This window comes from Gopherus evgoodei, chromosome 4 (genome assembly GCF_007399415.2).
Source record: "Gopherus evgoodei ecotype Sinaloan lineage chromosome 4, rGopEvg1_v1.p, whole genome shotgun sequence".
In the NCBI taxonomy this organism is placed as follows: Eukaryota; Metazoa; Chordata; order Testudines; family Testudinidae; genus Gopherus; species Gopherus evgoodei.
In genome coordinates, this window is record NC_044325.1 from 19,136,174 (window position 1) to 19,162,836 (window position 26,663).

At 38.6% G+C, this 26,663-nt stretch overlaps 1 protein-coding gene across 1 annotated transcript in view; it reads left to right on the forward strand.

Annotated features, from left to right (window-relative positions):
- JAG2 (jagged canonical Notch ligand 2) overlaps positions 1-26,663 on the forward strand; it is a 100,382-nt gene that overhangs the window by 66,796 nt on the left and 6,923 nt on the right. The window contains 18 exon segments of the mRNA XM_030558599.1: positions 2,348-2,478; positions 2,908-3,027; positions 6,059-6,172; positions 7,567-7,680; positions 8,282-8,395; positions 8,994-9,040; positions 9,372-9,545; positions 12,234-12,384; positions 12,893-13,057; positions 13,731-13,844; positions 15,733-15,846; positions 16,328-16,441; positions 18,247-18,363; positions 19,485-19,512; positions 20,778-20,863; positions 23,369-23,482; positions 23,674-23,789; positions 26,162-26,410. Of these exon segments, the coding sequence (XP_030414459.1) occupies positions 2,348-2,478; positions 2,908-3,027; positions 6,059-6,172; positions 7,567-7,680; positions 8,282-8,395; positions 8,994-9,040; positions 9,372-9,545; positions 12,234-12,384; positions 12,893-13,057; positions 13,731-13,844; positions 15,733-15,846; positions 16,328-16,441; positions 18,247-18,363; positions 19,485-19,512; positions 20,778-20,863; positions 23,369-23,482; positions 23,674-23,789; positions 26,162-26,410 (2,182 nt within the window).

Sequence of the window (26,663 nt, forward strand, 5' to 3'; positions counted from 1 at the left end):
TTGAGAGGAAATCCTAATTTTATTCTTCCTTGTAAGCTGAAGACTGATCAGTTTACCACATAGTAACCTTTTGACTCGTAAACATAGTGTTCCTTTGGTTGGACTGCTGGTAGCTTGTAGAAATGATTTCCCTAGGGTTATTATGGTAACTCAACTTATACTAGAAACAAAGTTTACAGTTAATGTCATGAACAAGTAGTAACCCTTTCCTACCAAATAAGCATTTTTGTGTGTTCTAGCAGGGACTAAAACCATTTTAAATTCCATTTTTCAGCAGATAACTTTACATTGCCCTCTCAGTGCTCCTACAGCACTATCACAATTTCTTATAGCCCATTTAAATAGGAGTTACTGAAACACTTTCCTGTCAGTCACATTGACATGCCACATTTGTCAGTAGGTATTTATTCTTTGGATTAAAACAGGTTTCGTGTTGGCAATAATGAACCAAGTTACAGAAGCTGAAGTGTGTTGAGAATGCACTTAAATATCAGAATTCTATTGCCGAAATTTTTAAAACATTAAAGAAATCATGCATGCTTAGCTATAAGTAGGTATCCTAGCACTGGAAACAGCTGTACGCTGTGGGTATGTAATTAGTACTGCCTAGAGGAAGGAGGATGAATTTTTAGTATGAACTAGCTTTCTGATTATATTTATCTTATTTCAACATACAACATATTAACACAGGAGGAGAGAACTGCTATAGAGCTTGTATATTCTGCAGACTCCTGGCAAACCCCTGAATCTTTTAATTATCTGAATAAACTTTGTCTCCTGAAATAAGTAGATAACTGAGTTTACAATTACATTGTCATCCCCACAATTTGTATGTAAATAGGAATCTCTAGCACCCTCACTTCCACAGTATAGTTCCAGAAGTTTACCACTGAGACACTAAACATGTGAGTACACGAAAGAAGCTACCTTTGTAACTACATACAGAAGAGCAGAAATTCAGAGCTTTAAGCAAGGAGTAGTTTGTGTTGGTATTAACGGAGTACAGCATGATCATGCTGCCAACATATGGTCTCAGAAACCACAACTCCTTATTAAACAGTCTAATATATTAGTCCCCAGTAGTGAATGGGGATTCCCTGTTTGATTTTCCTCTTCCACTCAGAAAATGGTTACAAATGTTAGTGCCATTCTTTTCCTGCATTCCAAAGGAGTACTGGTACTGAGACACTGACATTGATATGAAAAATGTAGCTTTATTGGCTGACGTACCTCCCTCACAGAGCATATGGGGATTATAGCCATACAATATAGTCTAACAGAGATTTTTCCGATGAGACTTTCTGGATATAGTGAAGCATATTTAACAGCCAGTTAAACTGGTTGTCTGTTAAAATGAATTGTCAAATAGGGTTGTATTGGAATATTTAGATGGTCCTTTTTAAGAGAGTATCTGAGGTAAGGAAGGAATTCTTGCTATTTTTGTTGGTGGCAATTTAAGATAAGTACACCTGCTCTCTTGGGGCAGTCTCTCTTTTAATGCTATAGTTATTCAGAGTTTCCTTCTGACTTAAAGCCATAACTTCTGATTGGAAAGCTTGCTTTTTTTTTTTTTTTTTTTTTTAAGTGTAAGACAAAGCTTCCCTATAGAGCACACCAGGTATTTTTTGTTAACAGAATTCTGGCCTTGTAGTATGTCTGCATTATTATAAACAATCCAATCAGAAGGGAAAGGTTTTTGAAGAAACCAGGTTAAGTTTTGTTACTAAGTGTTAAATGCTTTAATTTTTGTATTTCTCAAGTGTTCGTTACTTTTTATTTTGTCTGCTCCAAGTAAGGAGGACACTAGAATAAACTGCTAAAGAACAGTGGGAACATAAAGAAAGAGTTCTTAAAATAACTCAGAGAAAATTGACAAGACAGCTGCATCTTTGATCACCCCCAGGTCCTGAAAGAAGTGTAGTACTCTAGAACAAATTAGCTAATCTCTCACCAGTCATCTTCACAGAGCAAAAATACAATGTATGCCTCTTTGTCCACTAAAAGAATTTGCAGTCTTCATTTCTAATAAAGTTTTGCAACCCATCTTTTTACACTGCTGTAAGGCAAGATAATTTCTAACTGTGTAGGGGCTGGATCTCTTGTGAAAGAACAGGTATGTATGTGTGCATACTGTTTAGAATAAGTTACTGTGATATTTTGGGGGTCTGCTTTCTTTGTTCCTAGTGAGTTATAGTAAAGATGCATACCACTCTTCAACTAGGCAAATTGCAGAACAAGTTCTAGAGAAAATACACTTCAATATTCTGTTACATTTATCATTCATTATTCTAAACAAGTGGATTGTTCAACATGAAACACTCTGAATACCTGTGCACTTACTTCTTAGGTGTCATTATGGTTGGCAAGGACAGTTCTGTGATGAGTGTGTCCGCTACCCAGGCTGTGCTCATGGGAGCTGTAAAGAACCATGGCAGTGTAATTGTGAAACCAACTGGGGTGGTCTGCTGTGTAACAAAGGTACTTAAAAATTTACAGGAAAAAATAATAAAATTGCTTGATTAACTGGTAACTTATTAGTTTTTGCAATGTGCAATTATCTGAGCACATCGTCACTAATCTTTTTTTTGTGGCAGAAGACTGCTCAGCCATCATAAGAATAAAACATTTTAAAGCCAGGGGCTTGGGATGATACATTTTACCCTCTTACTGATACAGTTGTCTCTTGTCCATCCTTTCCTATTCCATGGAGAGCAATGGGATGACAGGCTTGCTAGTGATTGATGACTTGAAGTCAAAATGGATTAAGGGGGAGGAGGACATAATGTTGTTCAAGCCAGTAAGGCGTTGTATGTCTGCCTGTAGTCTCTTGACTGTGAACTAAAACAGTAACTTCGGGATTTATGTTACACCTGTCAACTGGTGTTTTCTTTTCTTTTCTATGTCCAGATTTAAACTACTGTGGAAATCACCATCCATGCTTGAACGGCGGAACCTGTATGAACACCGAACCAGATGAATATCACTGTGCTTGCCCAGATGGTTACTCTGGAAAGAATTGTGAAATTGGTACTGATGACCATTGCATGCATCTACTTGAATGTGAAGCTATGTTAAGCAGTTGTAGAGGGGAATGGAAGCTGTGTGCTCTTGGTGCTCTAAGCAGCCTGCTGGTTTCCCTGCAGTGATGATTTCCCCTCTGCAGTGATGATCTCCCCTATCTAAGCCACATATGGAGAGAGGAAGGAATGATTTCTTTTAAGGGGAGTCCTCAAAAGATGTCACTTCCTGCTTCCCAGAAAGGAAAAAACCTGGGATTTTGGAAGAGATTTCTCCACCCACCTGCAAATTCAGGTCCTTGGAGGGAGGGGTACAGATGAAGCTGGGTAGCAACAACCTGCTGTCTTCCTTCTTAAAGGCTTAATCCAAAAACTACTGAGGACAAAGGAAAGTCTTCTGCTGGCTGCCGTGGAGATTAAATCAGGCCCAGTTTGTTTCCTTTCTTACCTTTTTTTTTTGTTTTTTTGTTTTGTTCTTATGCTGCCTCCTCATCCTTTCTCCAGTATTAAACTGTACCATATTATTTTGGGAAGGGGGTGCAGGTGCACCTTTTTCTGCTGTACTCTCTCCCTGTCTTCCTCTTGTGCACACATGCATATATACATCTGGATCACCTTAAGGATGCTACAGGCGTTTGTGAAAGTCACTTCTAGCTCTGACCCCTGTAACGAAGTAGAAGTCTACCTGAGCAGGTATTCTAACTGTGATCAAAGAAAAGGGAGGAGAGCACTTATCTATTTAATTTTTTAAAAAAATATTACTTTCTAAAAAAGTCAAAAATTAGCCACTTATTCTCCTGACCCTGACTTTGAAGAAAAGAAACTGCATTTCCCACAAAGATATGTCACAGTTTGGATCCTATTCATCAGGGTTAAACTATGTTTGAAAACTCTGCTCACGGCCTGTTATGGAGTATTCTCAAGAACAGTTGATTCTAAAATGTTAGTTACAAAACTCTGTTCATGGGAGCATAGAGTTTTTCAATCATAATTCTGTTGCAGTCTCCTCCCCTCCAGCCTCCCTGATGTCAGTCTCACAGCTCTGAGTCTATCCGATTCCACTCTGAAAATTACTTCCTCTCCCACAGTTTCATAGCTATGCTATATTTTCCTATATTCTCTCTTCCCTGGTTTTTTGGCTGTTCATGTTCAAGACTGTACTGTACTATGGTCAGATTATCCTTGAATCTTCTGTATACATCTCACTACTTTTTCTCACCATTGCCCTCTGCACTCTTGTCCCTGCCCATTTTAATTGATGGGCTATCACTCTGCTCACTGGACTCTTCAGACCACTCTGTAGACTGCTTCTTTTTGTTGGCAAACATCCTAAACCCCTTTAAAAATCTCACTTTTAGCTGCTGTTCCACTGCTAACCTCCAGTGCTCACCACTGGAGCTCCCCATTGCTACTCCAGCATGTAATCTCAATTGGATGGGAACTTCTTAATGTGACTCTTCCAAATGATCAAAATCTGCTGCTGTTCATGAATCATCACTGTTGGCAGGGGGAACAGTGTCCCTGCTCTTTCTCCTGAGCACTTTTTCCTCCTTCCTTCTCTCTCCCACTTACCTATTGATCTTGATGATTCATTGTGTTATCTCCAGACATAGACTGTAAACTTATCAAAACATACCCCTGGGTTAATTTATTCTCCTATAAAGCTATGTGATCTAGTGGTGCTACGGAAATAGTCAATCTTGACTATGGTTGTAGCTAGTTGAGCTTCTTGCACCAATGTGGGTAACATGGACAACAATATAGTACTTTCATCACTTTGTTAAAGTGTGATGGAGGAACTTTCTAGTTCTCTTGGCAAAAAGGGGGCTCAAAATGCACACATGGCTCCTAATGCCATGGCTTTTTAGCTATAATTACTATAGATTAAGGGCTAGTATGGTTGATTGCACTATTGTAGTGTTAAATCACTTCTGTTTCCCCATGACTGTCTACTGCCCAGGACAAATTACATTAAATATGTGAACAGAGTTACCTCCTTGTGGGTTAAGGTCAAAAAGGGAAACATTCCCTGGTAAACGATAAGCATCTAAATCGGGTGGGCAACTTACGGCACGTGTGCTGAAGGTGACACGCCAGCTGATTTTCAGTGGCACTCGCACTGCCTGGGTCCTGGCCACCAGTCTGGCGGGCTCTGCATTTTGATTTAATTTTAAAAGAAGCATCTTAAACATTTTAAAAACCTTGTTTACTTTACATACAACAATAGTTTAATTATATATTAGACTCATAGAAAGAGACCTTCTAAAAACATTAAAATGTATGACTGGCACACGAAACCTTAACTTAGAGTGAATAAATGAAGACTCAGCAAACCACTTCTGAAAGGTTGCTGAACCCTGACCTAAATGATCCAGAGTCTAACTTGATTTTAAAACAACTATTTCTCTGGTGGTGGAAATACCTTCCAAAAATAATCCAGTACAATGCAGACAGCAGTACGTTATAGGTTCCAAGGCCAGAAGAGAGCACTGTGATCATTTAGTCTGACCTCCTGTATATTACTGGCCATCTTACTCCCCAGAATTCCCAAGGAACAGCAGCAGAGTGAAATTACTCTGTCAATGAGACCTTCTCACTTGAACTGTTGCTGTTTATCCAGTAGAGAGAGGCACTGGAGAAGTTCAGAAGTAAAAGGTCAAAAAGCAGAGGCTGTGGAGGGAGTAGCAGGGAGAAATAAGTTAGTGGAGATATCTCCAAGCGTCAGGTGGTTCTGAGGCATTAGTTGATCTCCCTTTTGCTTCCTAGCAGTTATAGGAGGTGAGAGGCTGATATGAAAGATGGTGCCCCTGAGCAGGGTCCAGGTTCAGTCCCCTGACAGGAATCTCGTACCCTTCCTATCACAGCAGGTAAGGATGGGAGAGCCTGAGCTTCCCATCTGTGCAGGCATCCTCCCTTTTTATGTTGCCTCTGGCTGGTGAGTTAGTTCTGACTAGGTGGTGTCCAATAAAAATCATCTTAGACCCTGTTTGAGGTGTTACTGTGTAATCATTCTACTTAGAAAGACTTTCTTTTCTCTTTAGCTGAGCATGCTTGTGTATCAAACCCTTGTGCGAATGGTGGAAGCTGCCATGAAATTTCATCGGGCTTCAAATGCCTTTGTCCATCAGGGTGGAGCGGACCAACATGTGCTGTTGGTAGGTACAATTCAGCTGAATTTAGCATATTGGGCTTGAAGGATTGTTATACACTTGGCTAAATAAGCCTCCCACGTGGTAAAGTGGGTAATGTTGTACCAGTTGATTTTTTTGTTCAGTAATAGTGAATTCCAAACTATTTTATCATGTATTTCTATGGTATTGTTCTTGAGTTACTTAGAAAAACAGGAAGGCATTGAAACAAGCAGCTATTTTTGCAGTGTAAGACTAAAAGTGAACAGAAGCCTAACTAAGGACATGTTTGCATTACAAACATACATCAGACTTGCATACAAACTTCATGGGTGTGAAAGATCTACATAGCTGATCGACATAGTTATACCGTTCTAACCCCCCAGAGTAGACAGCGCTATTCAACAGGAGAGCTTCTGCTGTTAGCATAGCTAAGACCTCTTGCAGAGGTGGCTTAACTATGCTGACAGGCGAAGCTCCCAGCAGCATAGTAGCATCTTCACAAAAGTGATACAGCAGCACTGCTGCAGCGCTGTGTGTGTAGACAAGCCGTAAATCTAACTACCCGCGTTATGTAACGCAGCGTATGTATGTTATGCTCTGTTTCTTTGCACCTAAATCTATCAATCTTCCCTCATTGCAATAAATGTTATGAAAGTGTTTCTCTTCAAGCTGCTTAACTTATAATTTATATGTAAATATTTTGTACTCCATTCTGTATGGGTTGCTAATTAGTAATGTTTTAACTCCATAACCACACAGGAGCACCACTTAAACTAACATAAGAGAAGAGTATGTTTTGTTGCTGACTTCATATTAGCGAACTGAAAGCCTTTTTAGTTGGAATATGTGGAATTTAATAACCAATTCATTGTGGGTAGAGTGTACTAGTTCATCTGCCTTAAGCAATGTTTGGGTTGGTTTGCTTTAACTGAAGGCAACCTATGAAGTAGTTCTTAAACCTTTTAATCTGTGCTAGTAGATTCACTGAATCTTTTTACTTTACGAGGGCAGAGAGCTTTCTAAAATTTTTGGGACTCATAAATTTATAAACAATGGTGTACACAGCACTGTACAGTGGGAGAACAGTGTTTTAAATGGCAGGCTTCAGTCCCCAAAGAGATTTTAGTTTTATTGGGATATAATGGGAAAATACAGAACAGTATACTACCAAAACCAAAAAAAATCGCTGAATGTCACAATATTGAGGTGTCATAGATCACAAATAGAAAGTCCTGAAACTTTTTTTTCATGTTTGAGGTTAAATAAGAACAAAAGTTGAGATTTTCTAGGCAGTGCAGAGGATTTATCCACACTGTTCACTTAAGATGTGTGACTAAATCCCCCAGCTCCCTTTTGAGAAAAAACTCAATTCATACTTTCCAAAACTGTTTTATATCGGCTACCTTTTCATTTTACAGATATTGACGAATGTGAATCTAACCCTTGTGCTCGTGGAGGGACCTGTGTTGATCGTGTTAATGGCTTTGAGTGTATATGTCCACAACAGTGGATTGGAGCAACCTGCCAGCTTGGTAAGAAATTGCTTTTTATGGCTCTTGAAGACAATTCCACACTTCGCGTTTACTCTTTTTTTTTTTTTTAAGGGTTTTTTGTATTCAGCTCTTATGTCAGGATAGATATTTTCAGTGAACTTGTAAGATGTGGGTCATTTACTCTTGATGTCTTGGTTCCTGCTTAATAGTTTTGGTAGCAAAACTGGACATGAAAAGCAAACACTAGTACCTATAAGCATCTAAAGCCCAGATCTACATACAATTCTAACAGATATTAGAGGATGTTTACTTTTCTGTTTCAAAATGCAATAGTGGTGATGGTAGCTCCTTTTTAAGGGTGGCAATGGCTGATTTAGAAAAGCTTTCTCTCACTTCCATAACTAACAGTATCTGTGAGATTTGTCTAAGGGGAAGATGTTTCTTTTACTTGCATGTAAAAGAATGTAAATGAATTTTCATTGAAAAGCTGCAATATAGAGACAATTTTCATGGCATACATAAATAAATTCTACTGTTCCTTGTAATTGGTGCTTGGATTGCATGGAGGCTTTTCTTGGTGCAAAGGGGATCTGTTTCTGGGTTTGTTCTTTATTCTCCTTTCTTTTATCTTGTTTCACAGATGCTAATGAGTGTGAGGGGAAACCCTGTCTTAATGCTTACTCTTGCAAAAATCTCATTGGTGGATATTACTGTGACTGCATTCCAGGATGGAAAGGAGTAAATTGTCATATCAGTTAGTATTTCTTCTTTTAGTGTGTGTGTGTGTCTGTGTGTGTGTTGACCCCAGGATAACTTGCTCTTTAAAAAAGAACTATGACACCTAAAGATAGCATAGTTCTAAGTGACTGAAGGGAAAAGAACCCTTATGCTGTTTCAAAATGTCTCTGTAGCTTTCCTAACTTTTGGCAAAGTAAACGGAGTGCATATTGAAGTCTATAGAAATGCTTTATTTATTGAATATAAAGCATTTATTGAATATTAAGCGTTTGATTTCCGCTGTGGAATTGGACTAAAACTGTAAACATACAAACACCATATATTGAATAATATAGTTTAAAATACAATCTTTCCGTTCTACCTTAGAAGAATATTCTATCAAATAATGAGCGTAATTGATATGATACTTTAGCTTGTATTCTGATTAAAACATGAATGAGTTTTTTAAGGCAGTCAAAAATCAAACCTGTTTACCCCTTAACATCCTGTCAAAATCCTTCCCTCGAAATAATTAATACTGACTTTTTTAAAAATTATTTTCTGGACCCTTAAACTTCAAGGGGTCCAACTTCTGCTTTAAATTCTTAATGGCTTTGTATATTTTTTTTCAACAGATATTAATGACTGTCATGGACAATGTGAACATGGAGGGACTTGTAAGGTAATGCTTTTGTAAAATATATTAATCATATTAACTTTTGTAAAGGAAAAAGTGCTCATCTTTAATATGAATTCTGATTTAAGATTTTAATTAGCACTTGTATGCAATATGTGTATCTACAGATTAGTTCAATAAGAAGTGGGATGAGAGACAAACTGCTTGTGTACTGCTTAATTCATGAGTTTGATTTATACCTTTTTAATGGAGCCAAAATCTGACTGCTGCTCTTTGTAAATACAGTATTCAAGATCAGTCTTGAAAATCTGAGGTACACCGTACTTTATAATAAACATTTCCTTCCAATCTTGCCCTTTCCTCCCTCTCTATGTAGGATGAAGTGAATGGTTACCATTGCTTATGCCCTCACGGTTATCTAGGAAAAAACTGTGAGATAGAAATAAATGAATGTGCAAGCAATCCATGTCAAAATGGTGGACGCTGTGAGGACCTGGTCAATGGATTCCGTTGTCTATGTCAGCAGGGCTTTGCGGGAGCTTTCTGTGAGGTGAGAGCGATTGTTGAAATTGCTGTAATAGCTTTGGACTGAGCTCTGGAAAGAAAGGTATCTCAGGTTTAAATTAGAGTAGCCCAAGGCCAGAGCATTACAGATTAATGCAGCTGTTACTTGATACTCTGTGTGAATAAGCAAATTTGTTGTACAGTGAGTGGTATAGTGGTTGTAACATTTAAAGCTAGAGCCTAATGCATGTAACTGTAAAGCATTGTAAGCACATGTATTGGTGGGTCTTTCTAAGTGTTTTAAGATTCATTATTTCTTTAACAAGTCCAAAAAGAAATTCAGAGCAAAATTTGTTCAAGACCTCTGCTCTTTTGATATACTAAAACATATATGTATTTAGGCGTAATCCTGCAGACACTTAAGCCTGTTCTTAAACTTACTTGTGAGTAGTCCTTTTGACTTTACTGGGACTATGTGCTTCAAGATAAGCATGTGGGTAGGTGTTTGTTTCATGAATTATAGAAATGTAGAGCTGGAAGTCATCAAGTCTAGCCCCCTGCGCTGAGGCAGGACCCAAGTAAACCTTGATCATCCCTGACAGGTGTTTGTCCAGCATGTTTCTAAAAAGCACCAGTCATGGGGGTTCCACAACATTCCTTGGAGGCCTATTCCAGAGCTTCACTATCCTTATAGCAAGAAAGTTTTTTCTACTACCTAACCAAAATCTCCCCTGCTGTAGATTAAGTCCCTTACTTCTTGTTTTTCAGTGGACGTGGCGAATAAGTGATCACCATCCTCTTTGTAACAGCCCTTAACATATTTGAAGACTGTTTTTCAGTCTCCACCTCAGTTGTCTTTTCTCAAGACTAAACATGCCCACGTTTTAAATAAAGACTTTCCTCATCGGTCAGGTTTTCTAAGCCGTTTATCATTTTTGTTGAGTCTCCTCTGGACTCTGACTTGTCTATATCTTTCCTAAGGCGTGGCACCCAGAATTGAACACAGTACTCCAGCTGAGGCCTCACCAGTCCTGAGTAGAGTGCAGAATCTGGATATTAAATCTGATATCTCACCTGAAGTGTGTGGAGATGTTGCTTGCAGCAGGGTTTAGAACTTGCATACAAAAGCATGAGTAAGAATTAAAACCACTCATGATGCTGAAGATTTGTTTTCAACCCTTTCTAAGCAAAACCTGTAATTCTTCCCCTTAACATCCAGTATCTAGTTTTTTTTTTTATTTTCAGTCGTGTGAATTTCTGAGCAGTCACACAAGCATTGATACAGCTGTAGAACAGCAACATCCACCAGTGAGGGAAGATTAGAATTTAGGGATTTCTTCAATTTAATAAAAGATTGCAAAAGTAATTCCTCTGCTTGAAATACAACTACTTTACAGTACCAATACCCTGTCTTTAAAATTTAAAAAATGAGTTGCCAGTAACAGCCGTGGACCAGTTCTTAAGCTGATCCATTAATTCACAGCTCAGATGCTATTTCTACATGGTCTGATCATTTGAATGAACTTCCTTTTGCATGGTTTCTAGTACAATGTATAAGTTTTTATCAAACCTGGTGAATAATAGAGGGAGTTGGCTGACTGCCATGAGTGTTGCAGGAAATCGCTGCTGCTGATTCCAGATGCTAAAGTAGCAGCTACTGAACTTGAATTGAGAAAGGGAAATTTACTCTAATGGAAGGAAACAAATGGAAACTTCTGATAGAACAAGATCTGAGAATATCTTTCTCAGAATCTAAATGCTTTTTGTAGTCTGCATGAAGTGCTCTTTAAAAGAATAGAGCAAAATAGCTTGCTGAAAACTCTCTAATTTCAGTTGCACATGCTGCATTGAACTGAAACAAGCCTATGATATTTGAGCCTTTAAGTTTTACTCTTTTTTTTTTTTAGCTATAGACAGTCTGAAAAAATTGTCCGTAAAGTTGTCAGAATTACATGCAAATAATGAAAACTCTGCAGTGAAGCTAATAAAATCTCCTCCTATTTTTTCCTCAGAACACTAAAACAGGACAGTACTTAAAGCTTTTCCTAAAGTAAAACAGGCCCTTGAGAATAGCAGTTGGTAGGAAAGGTACAATGGTATAGGGTACTTTTTCTTTCAGTGACATGTAAGGGCTGTCTTAAGCAAATGTAGCAGACATACAAAGACTGTATATTAAGATGAGTCACTTCCTTAAAAGGATGTGTCTATAAAGGTTTACATGCTGTGAGTTGTTTTTTTTGTCTAAGTTTGGCATTTTCATCCTAATGATAGTAACAGACAGGATTTAAGAGATCTTTTAAACCACCTTTCTTAAATATGCACATTCATGGTTATAGTATTGAGTATTAGAGAGCATACACAGAGAAATAGTAAAGGTAGCAATCACATGTGACATTTCTTGAGTTTAAATTTTGTATTTTAGTTATGCATAATTTCTTACCCTTTTTTTACACATTGAGCTTGCTGACAAAACTAAACTATTGCAAACAAGTCTTACTGAATCTTCAAAATGATCCTTTATAGTAGTAACAGAACTGCTTTGCAGTGAACTTGACTAAAGTTACTTGCAACCTGTATCAAACTATAGAGTGGCATGCGATACAGACAATTTATAAACATTGTGTTTAATATTAATTTCCTGATAAAATAATTTCATCTGTGTCAATGGCAATATTGATAATGCTGCTTACTGTGCTGGGAAATAGTTCTTCATAGCTGATTCTCTTTATTACAGATGGATATTGATTTCTGTGAACCTAATCCTTGCCAGAATGGGGCTAAATGCTATGATCTAGGAGGAGATTATTACTGTGCCTGCTCTGATGACTATGATGGAAAGAATTGTTCTCACCTCAAGGACCACTGCAAGAACAGTTCTTGCAAAGGTATGTGCTGTCCCCCAGGAATTCATTACTGGGGCAGTCATGTAGAACACAATGGGAGAAAAATGGAGAGGATTATAGGGTGGCAGGGAGTAGTGTCTCTTACCGAAGTGCTGTAGTTAGCCTGTATATGCATTGTAGCTGTAGCGGTGTCAGTCCCAGGTTATTAGAGAGAACAAGGTTGGTGAGAATATCTTATTGGGCCAGCTGCTGTTGGTGAGAGAGACAAGCTTTCAAGCCACATAGAGCTGTGCATGACTCAAAAGCTTGTCTGTCACTAGCAGAAGTTAGACCATGTCAAGTACATGATGGCTGGGGGAAATGAGAAATATGCTTCTAATTTTGTGTATTACTTAATATTATAATCTTGGAATGTGCATAAAATGTCTTCCAATAAGATACGAACAATGTGTTCACTACTCTAAGGTTAAAACCACAGTTCTTGGTTGGCACAATCTTTTCTATATATAGTTAATGGTGTTGAGTAACTGATTTACCTTTTTATTCTTAGTAATAGACAGCTGTACAATAGAAGTATTCACAAATGCAATGCAGGAAGGTATCCGTTTCATTTCATCTAATGTTTGTGGGCCTCATGGACGGTGCATTAGTCAGCCAGGAGGGAATTTTACTTGTGCCTGTGAGAGGGGTTTTACTGGAACGTACTGCCATGAAAGTAAGTGAAAGTCTGTCCTGTCTATCTTTTTAAAGAGCTTGAAGGCTTAGAGATTTTTTTTCAATCATTAAAGGAACATTGCTTTGAAATTTTCTTTAAAAAATGGACAGTTAATGTTATACAGAGTGCTTCACTTCTAGGTCACTCGTTCAAACCCACATCATCTTGATAATGACTGATACTATTATGATACAACTTTAGTTTTCTCTGTAAAACCAGTTGTGGTTTTAATCCAGATTTTAGGGAATGGGTGTCATCTTTACAAATGACACCCTCATGGGCAATCCCTCCACAGGAAGCTATGGATTCATCATAGAGTTTGAACTTTCTTGGAGCAGGTTTTCAGGCATATTGGTGAGGTAGTGTAAGAGCCTGCTGTGCACTGTTAGCACTTTTGGTACAGTGGCTTAAAGTATTTGCCAGATGGAAGGAAATTCCCAGTATCAACATTGAGAATATGATTAGAACCACTTAATTTTTGTGTGTGTGTGTGCGCGCGCACCCATTGTCTGTAGACGAATGAAGCGCACAAATTCCAGAGCTGTCAATCTGGCACACACTTTGTTGGACGTAGCTCTTTAAAATATTTAACATAAACCTGAAACAGTCTTCTGCATTTAATGCACTAATTAACATAGTCCCAATTATAACCCTGTGTTGACTTTCTCTTTAGATATCAATGACTGTCTTGGAAAACCTTGCAGGAATGGCGGGACTTGCATTGATGAAGTAGATTCATTTAGGTGTTTCTGCCTGAGTGGCTGGGAAGGAGAATTGTGTGACACAAGTGGGTACAACTAAAAATTTCCAGCTTTGATTACGTATTTTTTGAGGCATTTAGTTTGCAATTAATAATGTTGGAGTTGGTCAGAGAAACTCATTCTATAGAACCATGGCATTTCCTATTCCACTTGCCAAATGACTGTTTAGGAGGCTTTAAGAATGCAGCTTCTAAGGGGATCAGTTATTTAAATGTGAACGTAACCTGATTTTGCAATAGTGTGCTTTTGATAAAAGCTTTCAGTAATTATCACTCTTCATCCTGTTAACTAATGCTTTCTAAATAGAGGAAACCATATGCTGGTTCTTAGAACATTCTTGCAACACAGTTGTCACCATACCAAAAGCAATCTGATAGTCCAGGTGTAGTAAAAACCAAACAAACCTGTGATATGAATCAGTCTTTTTTATGATGGAAATCTAGATTAATGCGCCACAACTACATCTTAAGTGCTAGAGGTTGGAAGAATGGAATATCTCAAAAAGTCTTCATTGCAGAGATGTTTGTTTTCTTCAATTAAACTCTAAGATAGGATCATAAATCCTCCTACTAATACCTCCAGAAGTACTATTAGAGTACAAACCAAAATATGCCAACCAGAGGTTGTCTAGGCTAGTTATTTGTAATTGATGTACTGGAGTATCCTGGGTAACTGCCCCAGAGCACAGTTTTTGTTTTGTTTTTTCCCCCAAGGACTTCTGCTTCAGAGGTATGCCATCCACCCCACTAATGAGAACCCACTGAGTCATCTAATACTGTAGATTAAATATATAGCAAAAATTGAACTAGCATATTTTAAAAAAGCATCACCGTAACAATTTGATGTAATTTGCGTTTGGAAGGAAAGAACTAGCTTAATATAACCTAGATTTTAGAATGTACTATCAACTGTTACCAAGTTATATCCTATCTGGATCTTTTTCCATGAGGGGAAAAACTTCCCCTCTTGAATGAGTAGGGCCTATCTTCCTACCACCTTGGACTGATGAACGCAAAGAGGGTATTTGATCAGTACTTAGATGGATTACTGCAAAGAAGAAAGGAGTTGGTATTTTAGTAGATCGCTCTTCCCTCTGAATTAGAAAAGCATTTCTAAACCTTGGATTTAGGGGCTTACTAGGGTATAGCAGGTGCCATCTTTCAGATGAGATGTGAAACAAGGGCCTTTAACTCTTTGGTCCTTTTGCAAGAGATGTTAATGTAGTGTCTTGGCTAAATTCCATCTTAGATAGTTGTTCTGCCTACAAAAATTTGCCCCCATTCAACAGAAAAAAGCATTCTTCTCTTCCTGTTCTAAAACTCCCAGGTAGTACTAATGGTGTCAGTTGATGATTTTATCTCATCCAAAAAGTTTATCGGAGGGGCCAAGTATTTAAATTAACAAATACTGAACACCACTTAGAGGTGGTCCCTCTAGGTCTGGATCAAGACCCATTGGTAGGGCAGTATGGGCCTGATCCAGAGCCCCATGAAGTCTGTTGGAATCTTCCCACTGATTCCAGTGGGCTTCAGCTCACGCCCTGTGTAAGGAAGCTTGCTCTAACGCAGTAACTGTTCTATGGGTAGTAAAAGCTCGGTATCCAGATTGGTCAGTATAGTACCTTTCCCAACAATTGTTTTGAATCTGAAATATTCTTAAAGGAAAATTTAAACATCTAAGGCTTCTTTGATTCATGGTTTTCAGTCTTAAACTCCTTGATTCTCATGTCATCTTTTTGCTGCTGTTTGTGCCAAAGTCTGAAGCTTTCTTTGCAATTCTGACCAGTTCTTGTCTCTGTCTGGAGACATTTTATCTCTTTACAAAAGACAATATACGGTACCTAACTTTTAGAAAAAGAAACTCCTCTATCCCAGTCTATCGCATTTTGTTGAGCATTTTGAATTTTTTTAATAGATTTTAACGACTGTTCCCCTAATCCGTGTCACAATGGAGGCCGATGTATTGACCTGGTGAATGACTTCTATTGTGAATGTAAAAATGGTTGGAAAGGCAAAACTTGCCATTCACGTAAGTGTTTACTTTGTTCATATTCATCTTTTGTGCACATACAGTACTTGTATTCTTTCTCCCATAGAGGGTGGAGGGGAAACTACTAGTTTTCTGCAATGGATTTGAGACAGCACCTGTGGAGGAATCAAAGTCCATATTCATAATCTCCTTCCCAGTCCAAAAGTGAACTCTCCCCCCCGCCCTTTTAAAAAAAAAAAAAGAGAGAGAGAAACTCTTGTGCAGCATTTTAGGTCTGTTGAATTAACAGTGGAAGACAGACAACTGACATTTGCTTGATTTCTTTACAATACCAGAGCAAATGGAACTGTGCACTTTCTTAATGGTATTACTTTGAAATATAAAGTTTGTTCTAAAAATTAGAAATCAAACTACATCCAAACATACTCTGCAGTGTATGTCACAGAAAATGTTTAATATCTTGGCAACTTCCATTCACTCTTGATGTGCTGCTTAGTTCTCGTTTTGTTGTGGCTCCTAGGTGACTATCAGTGTGATGCCAATACTTGCAGCAATGGAGGAACATGTTATGATGATGGAGACACTTTTAGATGTTCATGTCCTCCAGAATGGAAAGGGAGCACTTGCAACATTGGTAAGCTTTTAACTTTACTCACTCTGTGGTACAGTCCAAAATGGGCTGAGGCAGAGAGGATTCTCAATAGTTCTCAAATGTTTGGTAATTGGGAGGGGCTAGTTCAAATCCAACCCAGTGGCCAGTGACCATGTTTTTTAATGCCCTTCATTTCATGTAGACTCTGAACGGGAATTTTGTCATTTTCTACCCAGTATTCAGTAGAATGTCCATATAATAAAAAATATGCATTACAATTAGCACCATGACTCCTACCTACTAAGACTTCCAGGTAATGATGGAATAGGCATGGAGAAGCATGGTAGAAGTTCACTGGGAGCAATGTGGGAAAGCTTGCATTGCTGTGTTGGGTGTTATGTGGGGCTGGGTTTTTTGTAGTTGGCTGGGTTTTTTTTGTTTTTGTGTTTGGTGTTTTGGTGTGTGGTTTTTTTTGTTGTTTGTTTCTGGGGGGGGGGTACCTATGATGTGAACAAATGGAAGACATCAGTCTCCATTTTCTAAAGAACTGTTTTCATGAGTACTAAACTTCCACTAGGAATGTGAGATGAAAAATGAAGACAGCACAGTTTTAGTCGTTCCACTGGGCTCTGGTTCCATTTCACATATATCGTACTCCATGTTTAACTAGGGGTATGTCTACATCTACAATTTTGCAGCGCTGGTTGTTACAGCTGTATTAGTACAGCTGTATAGGGCCAGCGCTGCAGAGTGGCCACACTTACAGCAACCAGCACTGCAAGTGGTGTTAGATGTGGCCACACTGCAGCACTGTTGGGCGGCTTCAAGGGGGGTTCGGGGAACGCGAGAGCAAACCGGGGAAGGAGACCAGCTTCGCCGCGGTTTGCTCTCGCGTTCCCCGAACCCCCCTGCAAACCGCAGGGAAGGAGACCTGCTTGCTCGGGGATTCGGGGAACGCGAGAGCAAACCGCAGGGAAGGAGACCTGCTTGCACGGGGGTTCGGGGAACGCGAGAGCAAACCGGGGAAGGAGACCAGCTTCGCCGTGGTTTGCTCTCGCGTTCCCCGAACCCCCCTGCAAACTGCAGGGAAGGAGACCTGCTTGCTCGGGGATTCGGGGAACGCGAGAGCAAACCGGGGAAGGAGACCTGCTTGATTACCAGAGGCTTCCTCAGGTATGCTGGGATACCTGCTTATTCCACGGAGGTCAAGAAAAGCGCTGGTAAGTGTCTACACTTGATTACCAGCACTGGATCACCAGCGCTGGATCCTCTACACCCGAGACAAAACGAGAGTACGGCCAGTGCTGCAAACAGGGAGTTGCAGCGCTGGTGATGCCCTGCAGATGTGTACACCTCCTAAGTTGCAGCACTGTAACCCCCTCACCAGCGCTGCAACTTTGTGATGTAGACAAGCCCTAGGTTATAGAATTTTAAATCATAGCTTGGCATTCAGTGTTACCGCATTGTGTCCTTAGATGTTGACCCAGGAAGAGTATGAGGCCAAGAAACTAGCAAGACTTTTGGATTGAACACTTGTATGGATAACAAGAATATCCAGAGTTAGTCATAACAAAAATTTGAAAGATATATTAAACCTCATGCTTACAGCAATCTCTGACTAATAGGGATCAGGATCAGACCTAAGACAGGGGATATAATATTCTATATCTATATTCCTAAACCTTCCCTTGTATCGTCTGGTACTGGCCACTGACCAGATGGACCTTGACTCTGATCCAGTATGGCAGTTCCCCCCCTCCCCCATTTCATTGGTTCATAGGTTGAGTTTTTGAAATCCTAGATTTTGATACTGTTTTACATAATTGTTTTGTTTGTTTAAATCAAAGCTAAAAACAGCAGCTGTATTCCTAACCCTTGCATGAATGGGGGAACATGTGTTGGCAGTGGCGATTCGTTTTCTTGCATCTGTAAAGAAGGATGGGAAGGACGTACATGCACGCAGAGTAAGACTTCCCTTTTTTTCCACTAAGATACTAGGGTGTCTGGTCCAAAACTGTTAACTAAACCAAAGCAGGTTTTTAATGTTCAGGTGCCAACATATATGAATCATTCAGGCTAGAGGGGACAAAGCTTGTCTAATGGACTGTGAGAGCTTGTTTGTTTTGCACCTAACTTTTGCCAACGTAAACGTTTAATTTCCTATGGAGAAATGATCTTTGAAAGTTTATTTCCAAAACTTTACGAAGATTTGTTTTCTCTCTGGATATCTGTCTCTAAAACTAGTAGCAGGAGGAAAAAGCAGACTGAACTATATATCCTGTTTAAAATGCTAAAATGGTTGGCTTTTAGTTTCCTTTAGTATAACATTTCACTATTTTAGTGACATACCAACAGGATGATTTGTTTAGGTGGGGCAAACTTGCATTTCTGCCGCTTCAAGACATAACATGAAGAAAACATTGCATCTGAACTACATTTTCACCTTACTTCAACTCTGAAATTATGCCTTCATTAGATTGTTCAAAGTTGAATATACTGGTGGTGATAACCCTAAAAACTCTGAATTTGCTTATAATTGCAAGGTTTTGTAAAATAAATACTTTTAAAAAAAAAACTTTATTGTAATTGGCTAAATTCCAAACATGCATATGAAAGGCCAAAGGAGTAGAGCTCCTTTAAGAAACGAGAGGCTGGTTTAATTAGCAATAGCCAATACCATTGTAATTGTCAATATAGTCTTGCTCTCTGTTCCTGAGTTTAGCTGCTATTCCACAGCACTTTAATCGCTGAAGTTGTGATCTGTCCAACTGAGATGAGTTCAAAGCTCACTGAATTAAATGGTCAGATACAATCTTTAGCATTTGTCACTTACATTGTATGTATGTAAAAGCTAATATTAAACCATTTTACTGTCATCTTATGGAGTTTCACCTGAAAACAACCCTTTTTGTAGTTCATGCCATATTACATTTCCTTTATTGTAGATGAAAATAATTTTTTTCTTTCGGCTTACTATGCTTTTTCCTTTAGGTATTTAGTTTTATTATAGATTTAGTTTTACAGATTATAATTGGCATGCTACATATTTTAAAATTCATACAATTCATTTACTCTTCTATTATAGATACCAATGATTGCAACCCCCATCCATGGTAAGCACTAAAAAACTTCAGTTTTTATTTTTATTTTCATAGCACTTGAACATACTGTTATGTGTTGTTCTTAAAAATATTCATACTTCAGTGAATCAGAATTGCACTCTAAACATAATTAGACCTAGGCTTATAAAGAAAACATTCTTGCTGAAACTTTAACAAAATATGCTTTTTTGTGCTCCTTTTTGTTTTTACTTTCTGCCAACAATAGAGCAATTTTCACTGGTGAAAATATTTATAAGAATTTATTTCCAAATCTTGTGTTAGTATACATGCCAGAAGTACTTTTGAAAGCTCATTCAGTCAAAGAATAGAAGTATTAAATAGCATTTTATGTAGTGAATCTCAACTAAGATCAACATTAAAATATTTACTATCAAGTTTGAATGAAAAATTCTCCCTGAAAGAAGAATGTAGCCATCACAAATTTTAGTCCACACACATTATTCATGGAAATTATTTGCTTAGCTCTTACTATAATATATACAAGAAATTATATCGCATTTAATATCAAATATTGGTTCTGAATCTTCTAAAATGTCTTAGTGAAATTTGATAAGTAGCAGGATATTCATACACACATTTTCTTGATGCTGAAAATACAGATTCCTTTGTCCCTTGTCTAACACATTTTGCTACTAACAATGCTACTTCCATAATTTTTTGTTTTATGTAAAATTTAAGTTTTTTAAATGCAGACATCTGGGTTAAGCAAACGTCCAGTAAATCTTGCAAGTTTTCATTTTCTGATCCAAACTCTGCATTTTGAACACTTCCAAACAATCTGGGAGAAAAACCTTCAATTTCTGTTTTACAGCTTGTGCACAGCCATTGTGTTTTTTTCCTGAGTTGTGGTCATATCTTTATATTCCTAATTATTTTTTTTTCCCACAGTTTCTATAATATTGTTTTATCAGATGTGTTATTAAGCAATATAATTTATCTAACAGTATCCCAGATAGCCTTTCTCTTAGCGGGAACAGACCATACCTTTAAACAGCAGCAGAAGGTTTAATTAATAAAGGTTTAATTAGAAAGACCAACAAAACAATGCATATGGTTTATTAAATATACTCATATTATGAATTAGCAAGGATTTTTAATTCCATATTGTTGAACAGTGAGAAAATACCATGAATAGGGACAATAGAAATTTGCATTTGAACAGACTATGTGAAAGAACTGGGGTTTTTGCTTATATTTAGGCTTGTGAACCTACCCTGAGAGCATTCATTGTAATGATAGGTTTATTATTTTTACAGTTACAATGGAGGCATCTGTGTAGATGGTGTGAATTGGTTTCGATGTGAATGTGCTCCTGGGTTTGCTGGTCCTGACTGCAGAATTAGTAAGTACCTGTATGGCTGAAGAACTGAGAGGTCATGCCATCGAGACCCAGAATCTTTGTTATCTTGACCTTTGACATTTCATGCATTAAGCTTAGGTCAGCTGTACCCCAAATAATGAAGCAGAAGCTAACTGAATTATTCATAGACACTGATCCTCACCTTGTAAATAATGGGCTCTTTTTGTCTGGGACAGAATCCCTTTATTCACTTGATAAATGCAACTAAAATGACTTGGCTTAAATAGTACTCAAAAGATCTGTTGCTGGATTTTATGTAGGTGCTTTTGTTTTGTTCGGGGTTTTTTCCTGCCATTAGCTTTGTAGTGAGAGAGAACAGTTTTGCAAATTTTTATTCTTAAACCATAACAAATGCCTTCTTTGTGGTAATAACTTAGTGTTTCTTTACTCTGGATTCTTACTGCCGATGTAACGGGTTGGAAATTTCATAGCTAACCGAAACACAGATGAGGGCAGGGTATAGTCACATAAGGAGTAATGCGTGGAACATGTAGCACCACATTTGCAAGCTTATCTTAAGGACTGTTTAGTGCTATCCGTCAATACGGACCATGAGAACTGTAAAAAAGCTAACTGATGCATTTTGTGTGGCTTGTAAGGTGGGGAGATGGAAGACCAAAAGAACATGACCATTACATTGAAACATTAACTTTGTAGTTAATTTAAATAAAAACCCGAAATGGTTAGTACTGTGTAACCCACACTGATAGTGTGGCTCTTTGTCCTCCTTCGTGGCAAGACCACACATAGACTGTCTCTGTGTCTGTGCACCTGGTCCTTCAACTCCAGCATGAGTTTCACGCCTTTAGGCCTAGAGTTCCTGGGTTTACTCTCTAGATGACCCAACAAGGGGTATCAAGTGGGGAGCCCGGTGTTACCTTGGCAACTATATCGCCCTACTTACAACGATGCCCATGGCTGGATTATCTGCAGATATTGAACCTGGGACATCTGTACCTAAACGCATGAGCAAGTCCATTAGCTCAGAGGCTGAAGCAGACTCTCTTGTGGCCTAGTTATGGGGTGAGGGATAAAGCTATCCTCCTATATTAGAATGGTTCCAGCTGTATCTGTTACAGGGTTCCTGATTTGCACTCTTCCTTATTTACTGTGTAGTAAGCTAGAGAATTGACTCATGACTCTTTTCTTCAGGGTGACAGTGGTGGTACTGAGTGAATGCTGATCAACATATATATGGTGATTTGATAGACTTAACTAGGATCCTTTTGAAAGGAACAAAGAGTGGTAACATACTTGCTTGGTTTAGGTACTATTGTATTCTCCTAAAACACCAGCCAATTGTAGGATTTTGCTAAGAATCTAGCACAGAATGGTAAACCACTCCCTTGGCCCTCCAGGAAGGCATAAGAGACAATGAGAACTACATGTACTTCTGCTGTCATTTTTCCGTTAGCTGTGCTGATAACTGGCATGTTGCTGTTCCATACCATTTTTACTTCCAGTTACAAACTACAACTTAAAAACCACACTCACTTATATAACGATGGTGAATCTTGGGAAGAAATTTTGTTTTATAAGTTTCAAATATTGTTTTAAAATGTTTTTGTTTATTTGTTTGGGAAAAGGAGAAATGCTGAGACACCCTACGCGTTTTCCTTTCCAACAGTAGCCAAGTCTACCCTATAGCAGCACAGCTGCACCTTACTCCACCTCGGCGAGAAACATCAGCTATGTCCTGCCAACATAGCGCCGGTGTGGACAGCACACAACTTCCATCACTTAGGAAGGGAGGGGAGTTTCACACCCCTGAGATTGACTTAGATTGACTTAACCGATAGTGTAGACCTGCCTTCAGTGTTCATGGTTTTGCAACTTTAAGTATCTGTGTATATTCTGATATTAAAGGATGTGTTGTATAAATGGCAGCTGTTCATTTCCTTAGCATTACAAAAAATACATTTCCCTGTGCATCTACATATGCATTTGATTCTTAGCCCTTCTTTTAAAGGAGTGGGTTTTTATGGCCAGGCATATGAGTTTCTTTTCTAAAATTCTTGCTCTGATTGCAGGAGATTCTAAAAATCTTTTTAAAGTAAGATAATTAGCTCCATTTTTTGTTAAACTATTAACTCGATCTGTTTTCCTCTCCTGTTGACATTAACAGAAGTTGCATGGGTGTATGAAGAAGAGACTAGACTCATAAATGTTACTTTTCATCATTTGATGGGCCAAATTATATTAACAAAGTCCATTTGTTTTAAACACGGCCAAGCCAATCTACTTAGTGCTTGAATTCAGATGCCTACATTAATGGACATGCATTTTAATAAGGCTCAACCTGCTGAGACTAAGCAGATGTTGCATGTAGCACAGAAGCCCAAATTATTTCTTGCACAGACCCATAGCAAAACATTCCTTACAAGTGAGGATGGCAGATCATGTCCTGTTTGATCTCTTGTAATTAGGCATATAATGAAACATGCTGAATCTTTGCCATTGACTGTTTTACTTGTTGATTTTGTTTAGATATTGATGAATGCCAGTCCTCCCCTTGTGCATATGGTGCCACCTGTATAGATGAAATAAATGGATACAGGTGCACCTGTCCTCCTGGAAGAGTTGGCCCTAGATGCCAAGAAGGTAACTTTTTTTTTTCCTTTTTTTCTTTTTTTTAACTAGTAGAATAACTCAGGAAGCAACCGAGTATTTCATTACTAACACAGTTTTTATTGTTTTATGCTATTCGCTCTTGTAGGTAGATCAAATTAATTTTAGGCCTGTGTCAGTTCAGTGCTTTAAAAGACTAACTGTACTTCAATTTTTTTTTAAAGTAATTGGTTTTGGAAAATCTTGCTGGCTTAAAGGAATGTCATTTCCTCATGGTAGCAGATGGGATCAAGAATGTAACAACTGCCACTGTTTGGATGGACATATTGACTGCACCAAGGTAATAATTAGACCTATAAATATTCTTCTGAAATACTCTTTTCAGCTGTACTTCTGTACCTGGATTTCTTCATGTGCAATTACTAGTCTTCAGTCCCCTTCCTTCTGTATTCTTTCCCCATGTACATCACCCCTACTATATATTATAATACATTACTTTACCCAATATGATACATTTACCCAATATTTATGATACATATATGTATCATATTGGGTAAAGTAGAGATGCATGATAAATTCAGTTTGAGTGCATCATCTGCCCACTAATTCGTCTCCACTTTGCTATATCGAACATTCCAAACTTCTGCGCTGCTTTCAGACTATCACTAAATACAGTGCTTGTGTTCAGGACTGTACAGTTGGACTTGCGGTACTAACTCAGACTGGCTTTTCAGCTGGAGAGCTATGAAAAATAGTACCAATGTTGCTCATTGCTTGTGAGTTATAGAGCTAATTTCACGTGAGCGCCAATAATGTCTAATACTACACCACAGTATAGTCTCCTACAAAATTTGTAGGAAAAAATGCCAAGTTTTTTTTTTTTTAAATCTGACCACTTTGCAGATTGGTCCAGCAGTAAAGCCAGCTGCCGTTATATTCTTTGTCCAGCTATATGTGCCTCAAGTGCAAAGAAATTATAACTTAAGATTTTTCTAGATCATTTTCAGATAGTTTATAATGTGAATTTGAGATCTGATATATTTTAAAAACATGATTACGAGCTTCTTGGAGGCTCATTATGATGGTCCTAGTGAAGACTAGTGGGTGCAGTGCAAGTGAGGTGATCAAAGGTGTGATAAATTCCACTTATAGCACAGTAAATAAACAGCTTGTTTTTGTGGCTCTTTCATACATAATGGAATAAAATATATTCTTCCTTAATATCCAGAGACACAAGGTGGGTGAAGTAATATCTTTTACCTGAAGAAGAGCTCTGTGTAAGCTTGAAAGCGTGTCTCTCTCCTCAGTCGAAGTTGTCCAGTGAAAGATATTCCCTCTAATGTCCTGGGACTGACATGGCTACGACAGACTGCCTACATCCTTGCTATCCAGTCTAGACTTCCAAGGGCACCATATGTGCTCTTAGGAAAAGAATCTGTATAACATTAGGATACACCATTTACTGGTGTATGCAGTTAGTGTAGCTGTGCTTGAGGTGTTCTATACCTCTCAGTAACTGTGTGCGCCTGTAATACACCTTCCTAGGAAGGAGGTGTGTTAGTGAGGTAGCATGGTACTTATTCACCTGAGTGTCTCTTCCTACCCCAAGTTATCAGGAAGAGGTAACATGACCCAATGCAGTGGTTCTCAATGAGGAGTCTGGGGCTCCCTGGGGGGCCACAGGCAGGTTTCAGCAGGTCTTCCAAAATAAATCAGAGAGCAGGGCCAACATATGAGACTCTCTGGGGCCCCAGGGCAGAAAGCTGAGTCCTGAGCCAAAACTAAAGCCTGAACCCTTCTTCCCAGGCTGAAGCTGGAGCCTGAGTAACTTCGCTTTGCAGGGCCCTGGGCAGTTGCTCTGATTTGCTAACCCCTAATGCCAGCCCTGGCTTTTAATCTACTGGAAAACAGTTGTGGCATAGTGGGCCATCGAATTTTTATAGCATCTTGTGGCAGAGGGATGGGGGCTCAGAAGGACAAAGGTTGAGAACCCCTGGCCTAGTGGATAGAACACTCCTCAAGCTTAGAAGGAGGCCCACAAACTATCTGCAGGACTAACTATTGTCATCCTTCAAATTCCTCCTTAGAGTTCTTTGTAGCCGTCACAGAAAAGATGTGACACCACATAGGCTGCCGCTGTGCTGAGCCTACTGCCCATCGCACAGACCAAAAGTGTCTCACTGTTTCTGTCCACTTCCCTTTGTATGTTCTGTATCCATCGGTTAGTTTGTAAGCAGGGACTCTCTCTCTTGTTCTGTGTTTTGTACAGTGCCTAGCCCAATGGGGTCCTTGTCCTAGAAGTTATAGTAATACGAATAATAATCGCAGCTGTGCCACTAGTCTGCTGGATGACCTTGGGCCTCATTTTCCCAAAAATGTGGATAATGATACTTAGCATCTTTAAGTGCTTTGTATGAAAGTCTTGAAAGGCTGTGATGGTGACGGTATGATCATCATTGTCACACTGGGAAAACATGGCTAAGCTTTTAGCATGAGTATAAATCTGAAGCACACTATTAAAGAGAGATACAGTAGTTAAAACTGAAGCACATGACGTGTAGGAAATTACTGTTTTCAGTAAGAATAAAAGTCGAATTTGATCATCACCATTTTCTGTGGCTTACTGGTAATTCCTGTAAATTCTAGTTGTAATGCACAATTGTAGCTAATCAACAATAACTCACAGAATTTTTCATCTCCTTTAATTTCTAGGTGTGGTGTGGGGGTAAACCATGTTTGTTACAGAAATATCAGGATCATGCAAATAATTGGTGCCCCATTGGTCAAGAATGCCAAGAAATAATGTATATCAAATGTTTTCAACCACCTTGTACCAACTGGGGAGAATGCAGCACATCAGAGCCTCTACCTGTCAATATCAAGTGTCCGCCTAGTTCTGGATATTTAGACAATAATTGTGCCAGAATTACTTTAATTTTTAACAGAGACAAGGTACCTCAGGTGAGAACAAAACTGTTGTACTTGCCCAATCATATAGAAACACTGGATTCTGGTGTATACCCTGTGTAGGTGCATATAAAACATGTTTATTATCAATGTCTGCTACTGCCCTCTGTTTACAAAGCTGCTTTTTATCATGTGTGTAGCTGTACTGTGAGAACTTTGCTCCATGATGTTGTCATTCAGCCACAATGCGCGCAAAAAAACAACCCCACTGTAATTTAGAGGGCTAAATAAGGCTTATTTTAATATT